At 45.3% G+C, this 25,070-nt stretch overlaps 1 protein-coding gene across 2 annotated transcripts in view; it reads left to right on the top strand.

Annotated features, from left to right (window-relative positions):
• FSTL4 (follistatin like 4) overlaps positions 1-25,070 on the top strand; it is a 685,476-nt gene that overhangs the window by 624,039 nt on the left and 36,367 nt on the right. For both annotated transcript variants that reach the window (XM_038772898.1, XM_038772897.1), the window contains exon 8: positions 8,731-8,851. In XM_038772898.1, the coding sequence (XP_038628826.1) occupies positions 8,731-8,851 (121 nt within the window). The remainder of the gene's footprint in view (positions 1-8,730; positions 8,852-25,070) is intronic.

Below are 25,070 nucleotides of genomic sequence, written 5' to 3'. Positions count from 1 at the left end.
TTGTATGACCTGGTCACCTTGTGTGTACCCGACCACTTAGAAAAGTTCCTGGCATAAACTTAAGTATTTCATAAGTACCATTAAAAATGCAAATACCATTAAAAAATTGTTGGTGGGGGGACATTTTTTCACACAGCTCCAGCTCCACACATGCCACAGGAAAAGCTGCAGATGTGGATATCTGCAAGGGAAGAACAGAAATCCTTCCCAAAAGTCTGGTGCTTTTGAAAGACTGTGAGTGTAGTAGTAGTAACATGCTTCGCTAGCTCCACTGGAGGTTCTTGAGGTGTGAGGAATCATGGACTGAATGGTTTTTAAGAAAAATGATCTGAGTAGCAAAGTTAAGTATGCAGTGGAGTAGGGAGAGAGACAAGAGGTAGGAAAGTCAGTGAGGCAGTTGATGCAGCATAGGATAAGTGCTATGATTAATATGGTAGCAGTTTGGATGGAGAGGAGAGGGTGTATTTTAGCAATGTTGTGAAGGTTGAGATGACAGGATTTGGTGACAGTGAATATGTGGGTTGAATGAGAGAGATGAGTCAAGGATGATGCCAAGGTTACAAGTTTGTGAGATAGGGAAGATGGTGGTGCTGTCTACATTGATGGGAAAGTCGGGGGAGGACAGGATTTGGGAGGGATGATAAGGAGTCCTGTTTCGGGGCATGTTAAGTCTGAGGTGTTCGCAGGACATCCAAGAAAGATGCAAGAGTGAAGAGGAGGAGAGAGGTCAGGGCCGGAAAAGATCTTCCACTTTGATATAATAATGGAAGCTGTCAGATTGAATAAACTATCCAAGAGAGTGGGTGCAGCTGGAGGATAGAAGGGGTGGGTAACTGATGCTATATTTTGCTGCTGCCCAGACTGCTTGCTTTGAGGAATCTCTTTCCCAAAAGCGCTAGATTGTTTTCCACGAAACTTAGCCTAGAGTGACTGTTTATCAATCACTTGTCACTTCATCCTACCAGCGCCTTCTACTCCTCAATATTTAGAACTCTGTCTCCGGCAGACATATTCGATAATGGAATGGCCTATTTGGGATTGGCAGTGTATTAGTTGATGGTTTCTTTTCCCTTCACCATTTAGGCTGGGTTGCTGAGAAAAGGGAGTGAGGACAAAGGCGGCCATTCTCCTCCATTCTGATCCAAATTCTATCAGCTTTGGGTGGCAAATTAATCATCTATCCCAACCTAATTTCTAGTTCTTTCTAATTGCTGAGTTTCTTTTCATAATTATGGAGCTATGCTGGATTCAAAGTGGGCAGAACAGGGTGAGACCCTCTCCAGGACAGTGGGGTGGAACAGATGATCCTCTGCCAAGCTGGACAAAATCACATTCCCCTGGCAGGAACTGTTGCTGTTCTCAGAGACACCTCTTGGTCTCTGGACCTTCTGAGAGCCTTCTGCTCAACAGAGACTCTCCATGTCCTGTTGGTAACCATTCAGGCTGGGCATCATCTATCTATTTGTCTGCCTGTGGTCCACTGGAAGAGTCCATTGCTGTTCTGCCTTGTTGGTGACTGGACTCCACCTCTCTGATTTTGGCTGTGATGGTGATGATGATAATAATAATAATAATGATAATAATAATAATGTTATTTGTTGAGCACTTACTATGTGTCAGACACTGTCCTAAGCACTAAGGGGTAGATACAAGTTTATCAGGTTGGACACAGTCTCAATCCCACACGGGGCTCACACTCTCAATCCCCATTTTACAGCTGAAGTAACTGAGGCACAGGGAAGTGAAGTGATTTGCCCAAGGTGACACAGCAGACAAGTGACAGCCAGGATTAGAACACATAACTTCATGACTCCCAGGCCTGGGTTCTATCCACTACACCACGCTGCGTCATTGTTTTGTGTTCCCTCACAGAGGACTACAAACAGTTCTATTTTGTGACAGGTGTAGAATTTATTGAGAATTTACTGTGTGCAGAGCTTTGTACTAAGGATTTGGGAGAGTACAATAAAGTAGGTAGACCCAATCCCTGCCCTCGAGGAGTTTACTGTGGAGTAAGGGAGGCAGACATTAAAATAAATTACAAGGAGAAGCAAGCTAATGTCAGGGTAGTTATATTAATGTCCGTCTTCCCTTCTAGACGGCACTCATTTTTTCATGGTATTGGTTAAGTGCTTACTATGAACCATTCACTGTAATAAGCGCTGTTGTAGATACAAGCTCATTCATTCAATCATGTTTATTGAGGACTTACTGTGTGGAGATCAATTTACTAAGTGTTTGGGAGAGTATAATATAACAATAAACAGACACATTCCCTGCTCACATCACGCTTTCATTCTATGTCCCACTTGAGGCTCACAGTCATAATCTCCATTTTACAGATGAGGGAACTGAGGCACAGAAAAGTGAAATGACATGTCCAAGGGAACACTGCAGACAAGTGGCAGAGCAGGGATTAGAACCCTCCTTGTGGGTGGGGAATGTGTCTACTAACAGTGTTGTAGTCTCCCAAGTGCTGAGTACAGTACTCTGCAAAATAAATGTTCAATCAATGCCACTGATTCATCGATTGATTGAGTTGAGCGTAAGTGCAGTGGGAATGGGACAAGTACTTAAGTGCTTAGGGTTTAAGGACTCAAGTGCATGGGTAACTCATTAGGGAGGGAAATTAGTATGGGGAGAAGAGAGAGTAGACTTGGGGAAGGAGAGCCTGTAGGCCCTTGAAAAGAAAGCCAGCTTGGAGCCCTAGAGGCTAAATAGACCCCAGCAGAAGCAACATATGCCTGCAGTTGTTAAAGACTTATCCCTTTGTCAGCCTTCACGTGCAAATGCCTTAGGGGTGTAATAGGAAAGCAAATCTCTTTTCTCCCAGTCCTCAAAAAAGTAAGGTACCTGGGGAAAAAACACCACACTTTGGGAACAGAAGAATTCTTTTAAATGTTTGTCTAATGTTCTCAATACTGACCATCAGTCATATTTATTTACTGAGTGCTTATTTAAGAGTTAAGTTAGTTAAGAGGCTTGCCCAGGGTCACACAGCAGACAAGTGGCAGAGGTGGGATTAGAACCCAGGTCCTCTGACTCCCAAGCCCGGGCTCTTTCCACTAAGCCACGTTGTGTCTCTACTGTGTACAGAGCACTGCACTAACCACTTAGGAGAAGTACAATATAACAGAGTTGGTGGATACATTCTCTGCCCATGACGAGTTTATAGTCAGGAGGGAGTTTATAGTCTAGACCATAATCTAATTAGGGCAGTGGGCACTGCATCTGACCAGTCATGGTGGGGTTTACGGATTTATGAGTGCCTACGGGGTGCTTGGGGAGGACCTTGAATCTGAGCCCAAGATGTTGTAGATGGGTTAAGTAAGAAGAGAAAGGCCAATCTCCACAAGCCAAGTACCATATCCAAGTTAATCTGGTCCCACAATAACCAACCAGAAGTATTTCTTGAGTCATGGCCTGTGGAGAAGCAGCATGACCTAGTGAACAAAGCCTGGGCCTGGGAATCAGAAAACTGGTTCTAATCCCATTTGTCAATCTGCCACATGTCTGCTGTGTAATCTTGGGCAAGTCACTTTACTTCTCTGTGCTTTAGTTACTTCATCTGTAAAATGGGGATTAAGACTGTGAGCTCCATGAGGGACAGGGACTATGTCCAATCTGACTAGTTGGTATCTGCCCCAGCACTTAGATCAGTGCTTGAAACATAGTGAACATTCAACAAATACCATCATTAGTGTTATTATTATTATTACACTGTGCATGAAGTCCTGGGGGGAGTACAATAGAGTAGACTTGATCCCTGTCCTCAAGAAGCTTACAGTCTAAGGGGGGAGATGGACACTAAAATTAATTACCATTAGGGGAAGATTTGTACAAAAGTACTCGGGGAAGGGAGAGTGGGGGGTCAGTGGGGGAATATGAGATATTAATTAGGGAAGGCTTCCTGGAGGATGTGAGAATCAGGTTGGCAGTGGCTGAGATAGAGAGAGGCAGAGTGGAGAACATTCCACTGACTCCCCCCAGCATCTACCAGTTTACCCCTGACCCTCTTTAAATTTTCTCCTCCTCCATTTTCCCTCCCATTGCAACTTTTGCAGTCATTTCCCCCAGTTCTTTTCACTCCCACCCAACCACCCGACCCAGACCTAGTGATGCAGAGGAGGCTAGTGTTGTCAAGCTGAAACCAGTGTAAAGTGTAAGTGTGTTGTGTGGGTGGGGTGTAAGAAATGTCATTCATCACAACACAAAATGTGTTGTCGGGGACTTTCTGTATGATCTTTTGCCACACTCTTCTCATCATCTAGAACTACTTAAACTGAGTGCTCTGGTTTTTTTTTTTCCCCCCGATTTTGGTCATCACAAAAACAGAGGCTGGGATACAGTCTTCAAAGACAACTTTGGTTTGTTCTGAGCCCTGGCTATAATAACTGTGGTATTTGTTAAGCAGTGACTGTGTGTAAAACACTGTTCTGAGAGCTGGAGTAGAAAAAATGTAATCGTTGGACTTAGTCCCTGCCCCACATGGGGCGCACAGTCTAAAGGAGGAAGAAGAACAGGGATTGAATCTCCATTTGCCAGATAAGGAAACTGAGGCACAGAGAAATTAAGTGACTTGCTCAGAGTCACACAGCAGGCAAGTGGCATCACACAGCAGGCAAGTGGCAGAACCAGGATTAGAACCCAGGTCCTCTGACTCCAAGGCCTGTGCTCTTTCCACTAGGCCATACTACTCCAATATCTGCTATGAGGACAGTTATTGTATCTGATATGAAGAATAATCATCTGGCTATACCTGGGGAAGTCTCAGCCTCCTCTGGTTATTTGCTTCATTTTTTATACTATGCTTGTTCCCTTCCCAACTCCTTCGCACCCCACCCCATTCCCTTGGAGGTAATTCAGCCTGGGTATTTCAGATTTGGAGCAACTTCCTCCCAGAAAAGATTATTTTATAAGGCTTTCCATGCCTTGAATGAAATCACATATATCTGCTAATCCCAGGGAACCCTTCTTGACCCTATTCCTCTGTACTGCCGACTCTACCTTTCCTGTGGAATAGAAGATCACTGAGAAGAACGCGGGTCCTGACCCATCAAACCACTGCGGCCCTCTGAGGTCGAGGTTGCTGGTCTACAAAGCTTCATGGCATCCAATTTCCTATTTGGCTACCTCCCACCCAAAGCAAATCCAGCTTCCTGAGCTGCTCTATGTGTGTCACACACCAACCCCACTGCTGGTCAGACAGGGACTTCAATAGCCGCCGGTGTTCAGCTACCAATGTGACTGGCCCTCTGCTGCTGTGAAGCCGCGGTCCTCCATCTGCCGCCGCTTTCTCAAATGCCTCACGTAGCCCATGCGTCACTTGTCTGCCAGATCTGGCTCAAAGCTGCTTGTGCCTCAGGTCCCAGAAACAAAAGCAAACAACCGCCAATACTACGGAAAGCTCAGAGTCTCCCAGGTCCCTGAAGTCATTTTCAGGAAATGAAGGAGAGAATGGGGGAAAGGAAAAAGAGGCAATTGGAGTGAGTGGGATAGGGCAGGTGGGAGGAAGAGGGGAGGGGAAAGGAGCAGAGAGTGAAAGAGAAGAGGCAGATGATTGAGACATTCTTCATTTGGAAAAGGAAGAGCAACAGATGATGAGAGCTGGCCTTAAGTACTCCGCAAGCTTTCAGCTAAATGTATGAAAATGCTCCCACAGTTGTGTATTCCTGTGATAAATTCGTCTGCTGTTGACTATAATTATGCTACTTTTGGGTAATCAAAATGTTTATGTTTCAAGCCCATGTGTTTTCTGTTGTGTTTTCTGTGTCTGCAATAGTGCTTGTGCTTGTGTGCACATCTATCTTCATTTATCTGTTCAATGTATTCAAAGATGACGCTGCCTGACAGTGAGCTTCTATCACTGTGCAGATGTGGCACATCAACCCAACAATGCCACTGCAGTCCCTTCTGAGTTGCATGCTCTTCGCTGCCTTCTTTGTCCTCAGTGACTGGTGCTCTTTCTCTGATTTCCTGAGCTGTGAGTGAACAGGTCTTATTGTCCATGTGGGCTGAGACTTCAGGTCTGTGAACTTGCTTGGAGGAATTAACTCTAATACCTGTGGTGGGCAAAACGCCATTAGCCATCTCTCATCCCTGGTAGTGGTGGTCCAGCTGGGCCACAGGGTGCAATGAGCAAGAAGATGGACATCAGGCAGGAGGTGACCAACATGGTTTTTTTAACATGCGGGACCTATTTGTGGCTGAAGTAGCCCTGTATAATACCATGGAGTCCTTGACTAGCAGACATTTGCCAGGGTGGCCACCATGGCTTTCATTACTTATTAGACAACTGTTTCTGTGTATTCCTGCCACACCTGCTCCCGCTTCTCCCTGCCTCTGTTACCTCATTTGTAAAATGGGGATTGATTGTGAGCCCCATGTGGAATGTGGACTGTGTCCAACCTAATTACCTTGTATTTGCCCTAGCATTTAGTACAGTTCCTGGCACAGAGTAAGCACTTAACAAGTACCGTAAAACAAAAAATGCCCTGAGTGACTGTTTGTTCGGACACTCCCATCATCCATGGCAGGGCTCCACCAGGCACTCTCCTATTTGGAGAGGCAAAACTAGAACCCAGATCACCTAACTCCCAAACCATGCTCTTTCCCCTGGAATAGCAGCAAGGATGGGCAAATAGATACACAGATGGACATACACACACACACACACACACACACACACACACACACACACACACACACACACACACACACTTTCTCTGTTTCTCGCTCTCTGCCAATGGAGCCAAATTAACCTCATCCGTTCTCTCTCAGCAAATGACTTCTGTGCTTTCAAAGGAAATTGAGTTGTATTATTTTTTTTTATTGTCATGGCATTAAAGAGGTCCTTCCCTATATTTGTATCTTAAATGATTTCTAGTCTAGAGAAGCTTTTGGGAAACTCAGTATATAGATCCCCTTGAATACTGTACCATTGTTTCCTTTGGAAGGTACACTAGCAGGATAAATCACCCTAGTGGGAGTGCTAGGAAGTCACTTCACTCATATGTGTTTGAGAAGTGGTGTTAGTAAAACCTAGGTGATGTTTAGCCAGTAGGCAAAGCAAAAGGTTAACATCCTTAAGGCTAGAGAAGGGAAGGCTAGACTAGAACAAGATGGAGGACTGTAGAATCTTGAAAGGTGTGGACGGGAGGAACATGAAATTGAGGTTCATCAAATATTCCAGTTGTACCGATGAAACTCGAAGGCAGTGTTTTTGTTTTGTTTTAGTTTTTTTAGTGGTATTTGTGAAGTGCTTACCATGAGCCAGGCACTGTACTAAGAGCTGGGGTAGATACAAGCTAATCAGGTTGGACCCAGTGCCTGTCCTACATGGACCTCCCAGTTTTACAGATGAGGTAAATGAGGCACACAGAAGTGACTTGCCCAAGGTCCTACAGCGGACAAGTGGAAAAGATGGGATTAGAACCCAGGTCCTTCTGACTCCCAGGCCCATGCTCTATCTGGGTTCAAGACAGACAGAAACACATCCCCAGAGTGGGGGGTAAGAATATGGATGTAGTTCCTACAGGAAGTTGGGTAAGCTTAAAATGTCAAGAGGTTCAAGAAGAGTTTAGATAAATGCATCCATACCACATAATAGGTTATTAAAAGAATGTTGGGAGTGTTTGAGAAGAGTGAGGAGGCTGGGACCTGCAAAAATGAGTTAATCCTTTTTGGGGAATTAGAAAGAAAAATAGAGAGGTCAGAAATAGTCAGCCCATGGTATTTTTTGTGTTCATGTGCAGAACACTGTATTCAGTGCTTGGGAAAATGCAGTAGAATTAGTAACCATGGTCCCTGCCCTCAAGAACCTTACAGTCTAGCAGGGAGGTAAACACCAAAATAAGGTACTGGTAGGAGGAAGCAATACAAAAGGTACATCCTGAAAGATTCATTCAATCGTGAGGTTGGACAAAGAGGAGAACCACAGTCCTGTTCCTCTAATAATAACTGTGGCATTTGTTAAGTGCTTACTATGTGCCAGGCACTGTATTAAGCACTTAGAGGGAATACAAGGAAATTGGGAGGAAACAGACCCTGTCCCACATGGGGCTCATAGTCTTAAATCTCCCTTCTACAGATGAGATAACTGAGGCACAGAGAATTGAAGCGACTTGCCCGAGGTCACACAGCAGACAAGTGGCAAAACCATGATTAGAACCCATGACCCTCTGACTGCCAGGCCTGTGTTCCATCCACTAGGCCATGCTGCTTCTCAAGCATCTTGTGGTGCCAACACAGGAGGCAGAATGCGGGGATAGATGAATGGATGGCCTGACCTGAGATTGAGTGTGCCATGTTCTAAGGGGCAGCTGAGGTTCACAGAGGTTTCTCACGGGGGCAATTTCAGCTCGCTGGCCCCCAAGGAGTGCCATCTCTGCCTTTGGACCTCCTTGCCCATTCTAACAATTTACGCTCCCACTGACTCTGACACATGCTGACCCTACACCTGGGAGAACAATCATAAAACCTACATCCTACATGTTGAAACACTGGGGAGATATTTTTTTTTACAATAATTTATTCCTTGGATGGGGAGCCAAAAGCAAAAAGGGCAAAGGGGAAGTCGACCTCAATTACAGAGTTACCAAAAGAGAAAACCCGTAAGGGGCAAGCTTAAAGGCCACTTCCTCTTGCAATAACAATCTCCTAACCCTTTCCGATGTTTGAGATAATTTGTTCAGTAATGAGATCCCTCTTTTGTTCTTTTGTTCAATGCAGGATTTTGGAGAAGATGATTCTCTATACATCACCAAGGTAACGACTATTCACATGGGCAATTACACCTGTCATGCCTATGGCTATGAGGAGCTGTATCAGACCCACATTCTTCAGGTGAATGGTTAGTAAATGGCACGTATGACAATCCACTGTAAATGTTCCCCTGAGCAATGTGCAATGTTCTTATTGTTCACCCTGAGAAGTGAGACACGAGGATTATCTTTTTCCACCTCGTGAGGAAAAAACAGGCAATAAAAATATCCTGCCAGCCCCATCACAAAACCGCTTCTTCTGAGTTACGAAGATGCCACCGGATCGTTCAAAGCCCAAACTGAAATCCCTCTGATTCTGTCTGCTGACCTCATGAAAACACAGCAGGGAATAAGATCTCCCTTTTAAGAACTTCTGATGCCCTCTAATTCATTGGTTGTCATAGAGAGAAAGAGAAGAGATGGGAAGGAAGAGACCATTGGCATAAAATTGAATCCTTGGGTATAGAAGGGATTTAAAACAATTTGGCCTTGTTTGCCTTTTCCTTTACCAGTTCCCTCTGCTCCCCTCCATCTACCAGCCCTACTTCTAACCAGGAATGTGAAATAGTATGAAATGACGTAGATACTGGATGCCAGCTCCAGGTTGATAAACCTTAAATATGGCACCAGGCATGATACCTCCTTCTTCCCACACTGTCAGGCCCCAAAATACACCTTGGCCACCTTGATCATGGTTTTCTGCATGTCCAGTTCACTGGACAGTGAACTGCATTAAGAAGAGTGGTGCAGGTGAAAATCGTTTGGTAGGTTGTGGGCCTTCTTTGGGGCTGACTTGTTTATAGCCGGGGATTTATCTAAGCTTATCTTCAGTCCATAGCATTGTGCCAACGGGAAAAACAACCTGCGTGATTTCGTATCTATGTGCCTCAATTAATCTAGCAATCAGTGGTATTTATCATCATCATCACCAATCGTATTTATTGAGTGCTTACTGTGTGCAGAGCACTGTACTAAGTGCTTGGGAAGTACAAGTTGGCAACATATAGAGACAGTCCCTACCCAACAGTGGGCTCACAGTCTAAAAGGGGGAGACAGAGAACAAAACCAAATATACTAACAAAATAAAATAAATAGAATAGATATGTACAAGTAAAATAAATAGAGTAACAAATATGTACAAACATATATACATATATACAGGTGGTGTGGGGAAGGGAAGGAGGTAAGATGGGGGGGTGGAGAGGGGGACGAGGGGGAGAGGAAGGAAGGGGCTCAGTCTGGGAAGGCCTCTGGGAGGAGGTGAGCTCTCAGTAGGGCCTTGAAGGGAGGAAGAGAGCTAGCTTGGCGGATGGGTAGAGGGAGGGCATTCCAGGCCCGGGGGATGACGTGGGCCAGGGGTCGATGGCGGGACAGGTGAGAACGAGGTACGGTGAGGAGATTAGCGGCAGAGGAGCGGAGGGTGCGGGGTGGGCTGTAGAAGGAGAGAAGGGAGGTGAGGTAGGATGGGGCGAGATGATGGACAGCCTTGAAGCCCAGGGTGAGGAGTTTCTGCCTGATGTGCAGATTGATTGGTAGCCACTGGAGATTTTTGAGGAGGGGAGTAACATGCCCAGAGCGTTTCTGGACAAAGACAATCCGGGCAGCAGCATGAAGTATGGATTGAAGTGGGGAGAGACACGAGGATGGGAGATCAGAGAGAAGGCTGATGCAGTAGTCCAGACGGGATAGGATGAGAGCTTGAATGAGCAGGGTAGTGGTGTGGATGGAGAGGGAAGGGCGGATCTTGGCAATGTAAGGCGGATTTTGGCAATGTAGGGCGGATCTTGGCAATTTATTAAGCACTTACTGTGAGGAGAGGGCTATACTGAGCCATGGCTTAGTGGCAAGAGCACGGACATGGGAGTCAGAGTTTGTGGGTTCTAATCCCGGCTCCGCCACTTGTCAGCTATTTGACTTTGGGCAAGTCACTTCTCTGTGCCTCAGTTACGGCAGCTGTAAAATGGGGATTAAGACTGTGAGCCCCACGTGGGACAACCTGATTACCTCGTATCTATCCCAGCGCTTAGAACAGTGCTTGACACATAGTAAGTGTTTAACAAATACCATGATCATCATTATCATTACAATGCAATAGAGTTGTTTAATACAATCCCTACCCGTAAGGAGTTTACAATCTACAAGGGATGACAGACATTAAAATGAATACAGGTAGGAGAAATAGTTGAGTATAAGGATAGATGAAGCAGGATAGGATAGAGAAGCAGTGTGGTTCAGTGGAAAGAGGACGGGCTTGGGAGTCAGAGGTCATGGGTTCAAATCCCAGCTCCGCCAATTGTCAGCTGTGTGACTTTGGGCAAGTCACCTGACTTCTCTGTCCCTCAGTTACCTCATCTGTAAAATGGGGATTAAGGCTGTGAGCCCCATGTGGGACAACCTGATCACCTTGTATCCTCCCCAGTGCTTAGAACAGTGCTTTGCACATAGTAAGTGCTTAACAAATGCCATCATTATTATTATTATTATTATAGGTACATAATTGATGAGGGGGTAGGGTTAGTATCAGAAAGCTTAAGAGGTTTAGAGTCAAATGCATAGTCGACACAGAGGGGAGGATAGATAGGGAAATGAAGGGTTGGTCATGGAAGACTTTATGAAGATAATGTGTGTAATAGACTTCAGTCAACACCTACGCCTACTAGTGAACAAAGTATGAATAATGAGTCGACAATTAGCCCTTAGAGACTCTTTGATACTCTTAATGTGTCGAGATGGAAGAGTTTCCCAACAGATCAGGAGAGTATTCTGACACTTGCTTCCACATGCCCCAACTTCCTGATGATAAAGAATTTGAATTAGATCCTTTTTTTAATGTTATTAGTTAAGCACTTACAGGCACTGAACTAAGCTCTGGGGTACATACAGGCTTATTAGGTTGGACACAGTCCATGTCCCGCACAGAGCTCACCGTCTTAATCCCCAATTTACAGATGCGGTAACTGAGGCATAGAAAAGTTAAGCGACTTGCTCTAGGTCACAAGTGGCGGAGCCAGAATTAGAACAAAGGTCATTCTGACTCCTAGGCTCATATTCTTTCCAGTAGGCCACTATAATTTATTTTGATGGCAAAAGGGACAGGATCAGAACAGAGAATTTGAGGTTGATTTGACCAGCCACTGGCATATATTTGCCCAAATATCTTGGTGAAGTTCTTGGAGCAGCCAGATTTGCTTTTATAGTGGCCAGAGTCCTGGTTTTTGGATGGTATCCCATGCCTTGGTCAGATCTGTAGGTATAGTAGAGAGATCTCTGCTGGTGCCTTTTCTCCTGTGTCTGTCCTCCAGCAAATGCGTCAGCTGCCTTTTGGTCTGAAGTCATGTTGCAAATTGGATAATGTTTGGCTAACTATATTTTACTAAATTCTGCTTGGGATCTCTCTGGCAGTGGAAGAGATGAGCTATCTGTTCACTTCCACCATAAGCTCTGTCCTCTTTCTTTCAAAAATGATAATTATGGTGGCATCTTTTTTAAAAAAAATGATATTTGTTTAGCAGTTACTATGTGCCAGGCACTATAATAAGTGCTAGGGTAGATACAAGTTAATCAGGTTGGACATAGTCCATGTTCATGTCACACATGGGGCTCATATTCTTCATCCCCATTTTACAGATGCGGAAACTGAGGCATGGAGAAGTTAAGTGATTTACCCAAGGTCTCACAGCAGACAAGTGGTGGAGCCAGGGTTAGGACCCAGGACCTCCTGACTCCCAGCCCCATGCTCTATCCACTAGGCCATGCTGCTGCTGTGAGAGCCATTGTTTTTTCTTCAGCAGAAGGGAGGGTAAATTGGAGAAATGAGGGTTTGGTCAGGGATGTCATCAGCTTTAGGTGCTTGACCACTTTTCTTGGGCCTGACTGATAATCTCCCATAGTTTCTAACTTGCCATCCCATTGAATGCTGATGGAAGACTGAATTGTGTCACATCTATATGAGATGGGTACCTGTTTATTCATGGAGAACAGAACATCAGGTTACTTTGGGGGATTTTTATCTTGCTGTCTTAGAACATAGTCTAAACAGGAATTAGATCATCATAATTAATGATAATCTGTGCATTTGTAAAGGCTTATTATGTGCCAAGAACTGTACTAAGCACTGGGATGGATCGGGTCTTTGCAGATTAGACACAGTCCCTGTGCCACAGGAGCATGCAATCTAAGTAGGTGGGAGAGCAGGTATTGAATCCCCATTTTACAGGTGAGGAAACTGAGGCACAGAGAAGTTGTGATCTACCCAAGGTCACACAGAAGGCAAGTGGCAGGGGTGGGAGTTCAAAAATTAAGTGGACATGAGGAAGGTACAGGATCAGTCAATCAGTCAGTCATGTTTATTGAGGCTTGTTGTATACAGAGCACTGTATTAAGCGCTTGTGAGAGTACAGTATAACGGAGTTGGTAAACATGTTCCCTGTCCACAAGGAGCTTACAGTCTAGAGGAGTTTACAGACATTAAAATAAATAATGGACATACACATAGGTGCTGTAGGGCTGAGGGTGGGGTGAATGAAGGGTACAAATCCAAGTTCGGGGGTGACACAGAAAGGAAGACTAAGTAGAGGAAATAAGGACTTAGTCGGAGGAGGCCTCTTGGAGGAGCTGTGATTTTAATGAGGCTTTTAATGTGGGAAGAATGATCCTCTGTCAGCTCTGAAGGGGGAAGGGGTTCCAGGCCTGAGGCGAGATGGGGACAAGGAATTGGCAGCAAGGTAGGCGAGATTGAGCTACAAGAGGGTAATAGAGGATTGATGTGAATGTGTCAGTCCGTAGACCATGGAATGACTTTTTTTGGCTAATGAAATAGTTATTATCCTGTGAGCAGGAGTCAGTGCATTACCATTTAATCTTCACCATTAACAGAGCCTATCCATCAATCAATCAGTGGAACTTATTGTATTACTGCTTACTGTAGGCAAAGCACTTTACTAAGCACATGGGAGAGTACAAAACAGCAAAATTGGCAGATGCGTAACCACCCCCAGCCATGGTCATTCCTGGATCAGAATACCTGAGAATATTTAATGGAGTAGTCCAGCTAAGTCCCAATTTCACATATGGTTCTAGCAGAGGTGGGACAATGCAGACTCTGTGGCCTTTTGAGACCCTTTGGAATTTGTGGGAGGCCCCCTTGTGCCTAGGTCCTCTGGCTCCCAGGCCTGGACACTACTCACTAGGCCATACTCATATGTCAAACACTGTACTAAACACTGAGGTAGATACAGGGTAATCAAGTCCTGCATGGGGCTGACAGTCTAACTAGGAGGGAGAACAGGTATTGAATCCCCATTTTGCAGATGGGGGAACTGAGGCACAGAGAAGTGAAGTGACTTGCCCAAGATGACCCAGCAGGTAAGTGGCAGAGCAGGAATTAGAACCCAGGTCCTCTGACTCCCAGGCCTGCGCTCTTTCCACTAGGCCACTCTGCTTCCCAAAGGCAAGACAGAGTAGATGGAGCTGGTGAAAGTGCTCCATGACTGCCAGATGGAGTACTGAGCATGTTTACTTAGCAGAGGCATCTGGATGGGTAATTAAAGAGATTGGTTCCCTCTGAGAAGCCTGAAGCGATGAAACCTTGTGTTTAGTCCCAGCCGTGCCACTAGATCCAGATAGAGAACTAATATGTAACAGGCCTGTGCCGGCCACAGATAGCAGGGCACACATTCAAAGGACTAGAAGGGCCCTTCACAATGGCCTGGCTAACTCTGGAGTATAGGGTGGTATCTAGGCAGAATCTAAAAGCATGTTTCATGCCTTGGGAAAATGGATTTGCAAGGTTCAGCATAAATAGGCACCTATGTTGCTATGACATTCATCCTAGTCACTGTCTTCCCCTTGAGGCTAGTGGTACTTACTCCGCTTCCTTTTTGGTGCCTGGTCGTGCAAAGCAGTGTGGCCTGGGTGTCTGAGCACTAGCCTGAGTGTCAGAAGGGCCTGGGTTCTAATCTTAGCTCAGCCATTTGTCTGCTGTGGGACCTTGGGCAAGTCACTTCACTTCCTGTGCCTCAGCTCCCTCATCTGTAAAATGGAGATCAAGAATGGGATCCCCACGTGAGACATGGAGTTTGTCCAACCTGATTAATAATAGTAATGATGGCATTTGTTAAGCACTTATTATGTGCAAAGCACTGTTCTAAGCGCTGGGGAGGATACAAGGTGATCAGATTGTCCCACGTGGGGCCCACATCCTCATTTTAAAGATTAGGTAACTGAGGCACAGAGAAGTTAAGTGACTTGCCCAAAATCACACAGCAGACAATTGGCAGAGCCAGGATTTGAACCCATCACCTGACTCCCAAGCCTGGGCTCTTTCCATTAAGCCACACTGCTTCTCTTCTTGATTATCTCGCATCTACTTGAGCACTTGGCACAGTGCCTGGCACATAGTAAAGTACCTAACAAGTATCATTAAAAAGGAAAAAGGGTGTCCAGAGCTAGAATCCTTGAGGAGTGAGGCTGCCACCCCCACGGGGGAACTGGTCATGTGGATTGGCAGCAGTTCTTCCCTGGAACCCAAAAATCCCAAGGGAAGGATCCAGAGGGTTTGATCTCCAACAGGGGCTCAGGGCTGGGCCACAAGAACCTGGGCAGCAGGATGCCTGCAGGAAAGCAGGAAGGGTGCCTGTGGAAGGGAAATGCACTGGAGGAAAGGAAATGGTGTCTTTGAACCTTTTTTTTTTAGTTGACTGACTAAAAGCTTTAAACTGTATCTATTACAAACCCATTAGCTCCCAAGTCACCCACAGGCAAATGGAGTTGGGTTTAATAGTAATAATAATAATGGCATTTGTTAAGCGCTTACTATGTGCAATGCACTGTTCTAAGCACTGGGGGTGATAAAAGGTGATCAGGTTGTCCCATGTGGGGCTCAGTCTTAATCCTCATTTTACAGATGAGGTAACTGAGGCACAGAAAAGTTAAGTGACTTGCCCAAAGTCACACAGCTGACAAGTGGCGGAGCTGGGATTAGAACGCATGACCTCTGGCTTCCAAGCCCCTGCTCTTTCCACTGAGCCACGCTGCTTCTCTAAACCTGGGTTTAAACCCGGGGTCTCCTAACTCCCAGAGTCCCATGGTTTGTTTACACTAGGTCATCCTGCCTTCCAACTATTGATGCCACGATCAATCAGTCAATCAATCAATGGTACTTACTGGTTGTAGAGAATTGTACTAAACACTTGGGAAAACGTTTGGAGGACATGAAGCAGTGCAGGACTGTAAAAACAGTGAGGCCTAGTTGATAGCGCACAGGCCTGGGAGTCAGAAGAACCTGTCTAATCCCAGCTATGCCACTTGTATGCTGTGGAACTTTGGGAAGGACTCTTCACTTCTCTGTGCCTCAGTTACCTCATCTGTAACATGGGGATTAAGGCTTTGAGCCCCATGTGGGGCATGAACTGTTGTCCAACCTGATTGGCTTGGGTCTACCATACCACTTAGTACAGTGCCTGGCACATAGTAAGCACTTAACAAATATCCTTAAATTTTTTTAAAAATGATCCCTACTCACAAAGAACCTGAACTGTATCTCTATTTCTTCTCCCTGCCTCCACAATTTTTTAAAAAATAATCAAGTATTTACCTGTCTCCCTATTAGAAGGAATCATGGCTTTCACATCTGTTATATTCTCCCAAGCAGTTAGCACATGATCTACATATTCAGACTGTCATTGGTTTGACAATCTTTGCAGTGATTAATGGAAAGTGCTATTTTGCTTGCCTTCAACATTTATTTGTCTGTTTCTGCCATTTTCTTTTTTTATGGTATTTGTTAAGCGCTTGCTTTGTGCCAGGCACTGTACTAAACACTGGGGTAGATGCAAGATAATCAGGTTGGACACAGTCCCTGGCCCACATGGGGGTCCCAGTCTTAATCCCCATTTTATAGATAAGGTAACTGAGGCACAGAGAAGTGAAGTGACCTGCCCAAGGTCACACAGCAGGCAATTGGTGGTGCCAGGATTAGAACTCAGTTCGTACTGACTCCCAAGCCTGTGCTCTATCCACCAGGACATGCTGCTTATACTGCTTTTCTCACCACTTTTTAAGCATAATTGTTTTAGTAAAGAAAACAACCATCACACTTGGTTTACCAAGAACATTTTAGAACACCTTCACTTTTAAGCCTTCTCAATGTATGACAGAAAACTATTGTGGATGGGAAGGATACATCCTTACCAGATGAGAGGAAGGCAAGATGAGAGGCAGCATAAATATGCCAGTAAATTTGAAACACAACTGTACAAGCAATTTTTGCATGTTTTGCTGGGGAGAAGGAGAAGGTAACAATAGAGGGATGAGCTACTACCCCTTAGGATTTATGGGGTTTCACTTAAATGGATGGATGCTTTGTGCTTGGATTTGGGGGCAGGGGAGTCATTTCCTGGACTTGATGTGAAAACTGTTCCTACCCATTGCATGTTAGGTTCTATCAGTCAATGGAATTTATTGAGCCCTTACTGTGGGCAGAGCTTTGTGCTAAGTGCTTAGGTGAATGCAATACAGTTGGTAGGCATGATGCCTACCCTTAAGGAGTGCATCATCTAATAACTCACTACAGGTAAGGGAAGCAACTGTAGATAAGGAAATGTACAAAAGTGCTGTGGGAGGGGGGCTGAGGTGAATACCTAAGTGCTTAGGTGGTGGGACTAAGTGCATGGATGAGGCATGAAGGAGAGGAAATAAGGTTGGGGAATGAGGGCTTGCTCAGGGAAGGCTTCCTGGAGAAGAAATGATTCAGCAGGGCTTTGAAGATAGAGATTGTGCAGATATGTCAGATTCATAGAGGGAGGGAGTTCCTGGAATGAGGGAGGGTGTGGCCTAGAGAAGCAGCATGTCCTAGTGGATAGGGCATGAGCCTCGGTGTCTGAAGGTCCTGGGTTCTAATTCCGGCTCCGCCACTTGTCTGCTGTGTGAACTTGGGCAAATCACTTCACTTCTCTGTGCCTCAGTTACCTCATCTGCAAAATGGGAAATAAGATTGTGAGCCCTGTGTGGGACAGGGACTGTGTCCAACCTGATCATCTTGTATCTATCCCAGTGCTTAATACAGTGTCTGGCACATAGTAAGCACTTAACAAGTACTATTGTCATCATTATTATTATTATTATTATTATTATTATTATTGTAATGTTGTGAGCAAGGGGACAACGATGGGAGAGGGGAGACCCAGAGACTGTGCAGAGGTTGGTATTAGAGGGAAATAAACTAGTGGTAAAGGGGAAAGAAATAGGGAAATAAGCATCTTTGGGAAAGAATATTAAGAAATGGAAAGAACTTCAAGGCTACAGGATAAATAAAATGTGTCCACCTATAAAATGGAAATGTAGATTAAATACCAAGTAAATGTGTTGCTCCATTTTTACCTTGAGCAAAAAATTGTTGTCCTCATGAGATAACCAGTTATTATTTGGAATGCTTAAATGTGAGCGATCCATTTTTGAAGGTGCAGAACTAAGCATCACATTTTATTATTGTTGGATATGATCTTCCTGAAGCGATGGATTCTGTTCCAACAGCTCCCCGAGGCAGTGTGCATTCCTTTTCCAAGCTTCCCTTCCAGGGAAGCACAAAGAATAGGGCAACCAGAAATGTATTAAACCAGCCTGTTTCCACGAAGTTACCAGGGTTAAAAAAGTCTGTGCAGAGCACTGTTCCAGGGGCAACAACTTGAACAGACTCTTAACAAGAAGGCCCGGATACTGCTAGACAATGACTGGCCCCTCCTCAGCTCTTCCAGCTTGTCAGCCACCGGAAACTATTGGAAATTTATGAGCTCCAGACCCACATCACTGGGACTCAGACAAGCCCAGTCTGCTTTTGCCCAGAAGGAAATTTGGCAGCTTCTTCCACTTCCCCAGCAGTGACTTGGAAACTGGGAAACCTGAAGATTTTTTTTATGGTATTTGTTAAGCACTTACTATATGCCAGACTTCGTACTAAGCGCTGGATTAGATACAAGGTAGTCAGGTTGGACATAGTCCAGGTCCCACAAGGAACTCACAGTCTTAATCCCTATTTTACAGTTGAGGTAAGTGAGGCACAGGAAAATGAAGTGACTTGCCCAGGGTCACACAGCAGATATCTGACATGGAGAAGCAGCTTGGTCTAGTAGATAGACTATGGTCCTGGGAGTCAGAAGGAACTTAGTTCTATTCCCTGCTCTGCCACTTGTCTGCTGCATGATCTTGGGCAAATCCCATAACTTCTCTGTGCCTTAGTTACCCCATCTGTAAAATGAAGATTAAGACTCTGAGCTCCATGTGGGAACATAGACTGTGTCTAACCTGTTTATCTTGAATCTACCCCAGCCCTTTGTACAATGCCTGGCACATAGTAAGAGCTTAACAAATAGCATTTTTAAAAAATCTGTTGACATTGATGCCTCTGTTAACAGATGGAGCTGAGCCCAAGACAAAGTGGTACCTTTGGCTAGAAACGGTGGTTCCGTGCCATAGTTTCTGGAAATGGAAAGAAGGTGGCTTTCACTTCGTCCTTGTCCTGGATAGTTCCACACCTCTGGTCAGCAGGTACCATTGAAGGATGATCTTGTGCCTTTCGTCTTCCAGGCTTCCAGCCTTCCTATCTCAGCTCCTTTCCTAAACAGCCTTCCTACTTCGGTGTCACAGCGTGTCCATTTGGGGGACTCTCTAGAATCAAACATCGCAGCCAGATTCCCCCCACCTCGCTCTTCCCCGAGGAGACAGGGTAACTGTCCCAGCCCCAGGGAACAATGTTGAATGCTGGGCTGGCTAACAGAGGAAGTAGCCAAAGCCTTTCTTGCTCCTTGTCCCAGCTACATGCCAGGGGGAGCCATGGAGTGCAAACTAGTAAGGGTAGAGAGATTTTTTTCCCCCCTAGATCTTTCAGTCACTTTGTACTTCCAGGCAAAGCCTTTTTAAGAGGCCTGGGGGATAGAACCAGCAAGTTGGATTCCCATTTTTTTCCATTTTGAGAGCTCTGTAGCAAAGCCTCTCCCGACTGTTCATTCGTGACCCAAACTGGAAAAAAAAACCCTCCCTTGGACAGTCTGACCACTTCATTATGAAACCCAGCCATCTCTTCTATTCCCTTTACAATTCCAAATGCAACTTATAGAAATAATCCCCTGCAGGCAGTAAACTCACTCTGACAGACTCTTGGAACGAGATGCATTCAGCTCTTTCACTTGGAATTTGTTCGTTCGTCCTGATGGAGCCTAGATCTCAAGAGACCAAAAGCCATCTAAACATTTGAGGCAACTGAATTTTTAGTCCATCTTTGAGAAAACAAGCACAGTCTCTGGTTGACTCCCAGGGCCCCACGGTCTTCTCTTTCAAGTTCTCTCAATTTAAACTATCATAATGAAAGAGGCAGAAATAGCAAACCTGGTTCCCTGGCGTAGTTTCTTTGAGGGCCATGGAAAGCCACAGACCAACTTGATCTGTGCAAGTACACTTGGACTGTACTTGCGGATCTTCGGGAGATAGAAGAATCCAGGATTGTCCAGGGTTACCAAGACCGATCCCTTTAGTTGACAGTCATTTGAGGGGGCTTGTAGATTGTTCCTCGTGTTCTTGTTTGCTCTTCTCCTGAGCTCCTAAGTTGAAATGGGAAAGTTAAAAATAGTGGAGATTCCTTTTTTTCCATTGAAGAAGAAGACTTAGTATCTTGTCATTATGAAATCGTTATGAAAAGGTGGTGCTAGGCTGAATGAGAATTATGGGTATGTTGGGTGAGCCATCTCCATTGCTATAGTACTGAAAACATGTTCTCTTTAATTCATCAGGATTCCTCTACCTCCATTCCCCTTTATGCCCCCACCATCATGTCAGGAAAATAGGCCTGTATTTTTTAATGGTATTTGTTGAGCACCTATTATGTGCCAGGCGCTTTACTAAGTGCTGAGGTAGATACCAAGTGCTTAGTACAGTGCTCTGCACACCGTAAGCACTCAATAAATACGATTGATTGATTGAAGGAGGTAAGGTGGGGGTAAGCTCTGGGGATAGGAGGCTAACACACTGTAAAGGGAGCCACGAAGTCAGCCTGGAGCCTTCCCCAGACCCTTCACCCCCTATCCCCCAAATCCCCTCCACCCGAACCCCCTAAATCCTTAGAGAAGCAGCGTGGCCCAGTGGAAAGAGTACGGGCTTTGGCGTCCAAGATCATGGGTTCAAATTCCGGCTCCGCCACTTATCAGCTGTGTGACTTTGGGCAAGTCACTTCACTTCTCTGGGCCTCAGTTCCCTCATCTGTAAAACGAGGATAAAGACTGTGAGCCCCATGTGGGACAACCTGATCACCTTGTAACCTCTCCAGCACTTAGAACAGTGCTTTGCACATAGTAAGTGCTTAATAAATACCATCATTATTATTATTATTATTATTATTATTATTATTACAAGATAGGTTAGACACAGTCCATGACCCACATGGAGCTCAGTCTTAATCTCCATTTTACAAATGAAGTAACTGAGGCACAGAGAAGTTGTGACTTGCCCAAGGTCACACAGCAGACAAGTGGCAGAGGAGGGATTAGAACCTGGAAAGAGTATCTAACTTTGGCTTCACTGACACTGTCTTCTCCTGGTTCTCCTCCTATTCCTCTGGCCACTTCTTCTCAGTCTCTTTCACAGGCTTCTCCTCTGCATCCCAGCCCTTGACTGTATGAGTCCTCAAGGCTGGGTCCACTTGTATTCTCCATCTACACATACTCCTTCAACCCCCATCTCTACATGGGTGATTTCCAAATCTACCTCCCCAGTATCTGACTACTCTCCTCTGCAGTCTCACATTTTCTCCTGCCTTCAAAACACTTCTACTTGGATGTCCCAACACCACAAACCTAACATGTCCAAAACAGAACTCCTCATCTTCCCACCCAAACTCTGTCCTCCCACTGATTTTCTCTTATCACCTCCTAGATAACACCACCTCCCTCTCTGTCACCTCCCTCATGCAAACCTTGGCATAATCAATCAATGGTATTTATTGAATGCTTACTGTGTGCAGAATACTGTACTAAGTGCTTGGGAAATATTATTAATAATAACAATAACTGTTATATTTATTAAGTGCTTAATGTGTGCCAAGCACTATACTAAGCATTGGGGTAGATACAAGATAACCAGATCTTACATGGGGCTCCCAGTCTAGATCAGAGAAAGAACAGGCAAGACTGTGAGCCTGTTGTTGGGTAGGGACCCTCTCTATATGTTACTGATTTGTAATCAATCAATCAGTCAATCAATCAATCGTATTTATTGAGCGCTTACTATGTGCAGAGCACTGTACTAAGCGCTTGGGAAGTACAAATTGGCATCACATAGAGACAGTCCCTACCCAACAGTGGGCTCACAGTCTAAAAGGGGGAGACAGAGAACAGAACCAAACATACCAACAAAATAAAATAAGTAGGATAGAAATGTACAAGTAAAATAAATAAATAAATAAATAAATAGAGTAATAAATATGTACAACCATATATACATATATACAGGTGCTGTGGGGAAGGGAAGGAGGCAAGACGGGGGGATGGAGAGGGGGACGAGGGGGAGAGGAAAGAAGGGGCTCAGTCTGGGAAGGCCTCCTGGAGGAGGTGAGCTCTCAGCAGGGCCTTGAAGGGAGGAAGAGAGCTAGCTTGGGGGATGGGCAGAGGGAGGGCATTCCAGGCCCGGGGGATGACGTGGGCCGGGGGTCGATGGCGGGACAGGCGAGAGCGAGGTACAGTGAGGAGATTAGTGGTGGAGGAGCAGAGGGTGCGGGCTGGGCAGTAGAAGGAGAGAAGGGAGGTGAGGTAGGAGGGGGCGAGGTGATGGACAGCCTTGAAGCCCAGGGTGAGGAGTTTCTGCCTGATGCGCAGATTGATCGGTAGCCATTGGAGGTTTTTGAGGAGGGGAGTAATATGTCCAGAGCGTTTCTGGACAAAGATAATCCGGGCAGCAGCATGAAGTATGGATTGAAGTGGAGAGAGACACGAGGATGGGAGATCAGAGAGAAGGCTAGTGCAGTAGTCCAGACGGGATAGGATGAGAGCTTGAATTAGCAGGGTAGCAGTTTGGATGGAGAGGAAAGGGCGGATCTTGGCAATGTTGCGGAGCTGAGACCGGCAGGTTTTGGTGACGGCTTGGATGTGAGGGGTGAATGAGAGAGCAGAGTCGAGGATGACACCAAGGTTGCGGGCTTGTGAGACGGGAAGGATGGTAGTGCCGTCAACAGAGATGGGAAAGTCAGGGAGAGGACAAGGTTTGGGAGGGAAGACAAGGAGCTCAGTCTTCGACATGTTGAGCTTTAGGTGGCGGGCGGACATCCAGATGGAGATGTCCTGAAGGCAGGAGGAGATGCGAGCCTGGAGGGAGGGGGAGAGAGCAGGGGCAGAGATGTAGATTTGTACTTTTCAAGTGCTTAGTACAGTGCTCTGCACATAGTTAGTGCTCAATAAATATGATTCTCCCAGTAGTTTGGGTCATTGGAAAGTTTTGTATGTTTTGCAGGGCTTCATCTTCAGTAGTTGAAGGCATATTGGGGAGAACATTGAAATATTCTTGTATTTTTTAGGATTCCCCCATTTCTGATGAGATGGTGGTGTTTTCACTCTTTAGAGGTCCTTCGTTGGCATGAACTGGGCCATATAATGTCTTTAGTGATGTTGGCTTATGGTCTGCACAGACCTGGATCTCTTCCATTTGGGCATCCCGCCCACCTATTGCACATTTTCTTTGAGTTATAATTCACTATTCAGGCTTCTGAAAGCCTCTCTCTTGACTGAGTCCTTGCGTGCTACGAAATGTCACTGGTGCATTGGATGTTTTGTGGTCATTTTGGCCTTTTATCTCCAACTCATTTGCATTAAAATGACCTAGGTAACTTCTTTTGACCATGTCCAGTATCTTGCCAGCTGCTTGGAATTTTGCACAATTATCCTCCATCCCACCCACTTGACCCCAGCTGTAGCCCTTCTTAACCTGTATATTGGGTCCCAACCACCAATCCCCAGCAGTAAGCCCTCTCCCTCAGCATTCTCATCCCCAACCGCCAGTTCCCATCGAGAAGCAGAGTGCCGTAGTAGATAGAGCATGGGCCTGGGAATCAGAAAGATCTGGCTTTTAATCCCATCTCTACCACATGTCTTCTGTGTGACCTTGGGCAAGTCATTTAACGTCTCTAGGCCTTAGTTACTTCATCTGTAAAATGGGGATTAACAATGTGAGCTCCATGTGGCATAGGGACTGTGTCCAAGCTGATTAACTTTTATCTACCCCAGTGCTTAGAACAGTACTTGGCATATAGTAATCACTTAACAAATACCACAAGTATTCTTCTTCTGATGATGATGATGATGAACAAGTATCATAGTTATTATTATTATTATTATGTTGGGAATTGTGGTTTGATTTCCATGTTTCAGTAGACCTATCAATCAATTGATCAATCAGTGGTATTTATTGAGTGCTTACTGATTGCAGAGCACTGTACTAAGTGCTTGGGAGTGTACTATTCAATAGAGTTGATAGATATGACCAACAAGAAACTTAGATTCTGGACAGGGAGAAAGATATTAAAATACCTTATGGATATGTGCATAAGTGCTGTGGGGCTGTAGGTGGGATGAATATCAAGTGCTTAAAGGGTACAAATCCAATGCACGGATGATGTAGAAGTGAAAGGGAGTGGGGAGAATTAGCATAGCCTACTGGAAAGAGCACAGGCCTGGGAGTCAGAGGACCTGGTTTCTAATCCTGTCTCTGTCATTTGTCTGGTGTGTCACCTTGGGCAAGTCAGTTAACTTCCCTGTGCCTTAGTTACCTCATCTGTATAATGGGAATTAAGACTGAGAGAACCCAGGGGGGCATGGACTGGATCCAACCTGATTATCTCGTATCTACCCCAGCACTTAGTATGCTTCTAAGGATAGTGTGAACTTGGAGCATATGAGGCAATCCTCTTCCCATTTTACTCCCGTGTGACTCCAGTGGTTCCTGCATTAGAAATAAATGAAATGGTACCTGCCCTCAAGGAGCTTGTAGTCTGGTTTGGGTTCCAGTACAAAGACTGGATGAATCATTTGAACTCCTTGTTTTCCCTCCCAAACCTTGCCCTCTCTCTGACTTTCCCATCTCTGTTGATGGCACTACCATCCTTCCCGTCTCACAAGCCCTCAACCTTGGTGTCATCCTCGACTCCGCTGTCTCATTCACCCCTCACATCCAAGCTGTGACCAAAACCTGCTGGTCTCAGCTCCACAACATTGCCAAGATCCGCCCTTTCCTCTCCATCCCAACTGCTACCCTGCTCATTCAAGCTCTCATCCTATC

This window comes from Tachyglossus aculeatus, chromosome X1 (assembly GCF_015852505.1).
Source record: "Tachyglossus aculeatus isolate mTacAcu1 chromosome X1, mTacAcu1.pri, whole genome shotgun sequence".
Taxonomy (NCBI): Eukaryota; Metazoa; Chordata; class Mammalia; order Monotremata; family Tachyglossidae; genus Tachyglossus; species Tachyglossus aculeatus.
This window is presented reverse-complemented; position numbering and strand designations above follow the sequence as displayed.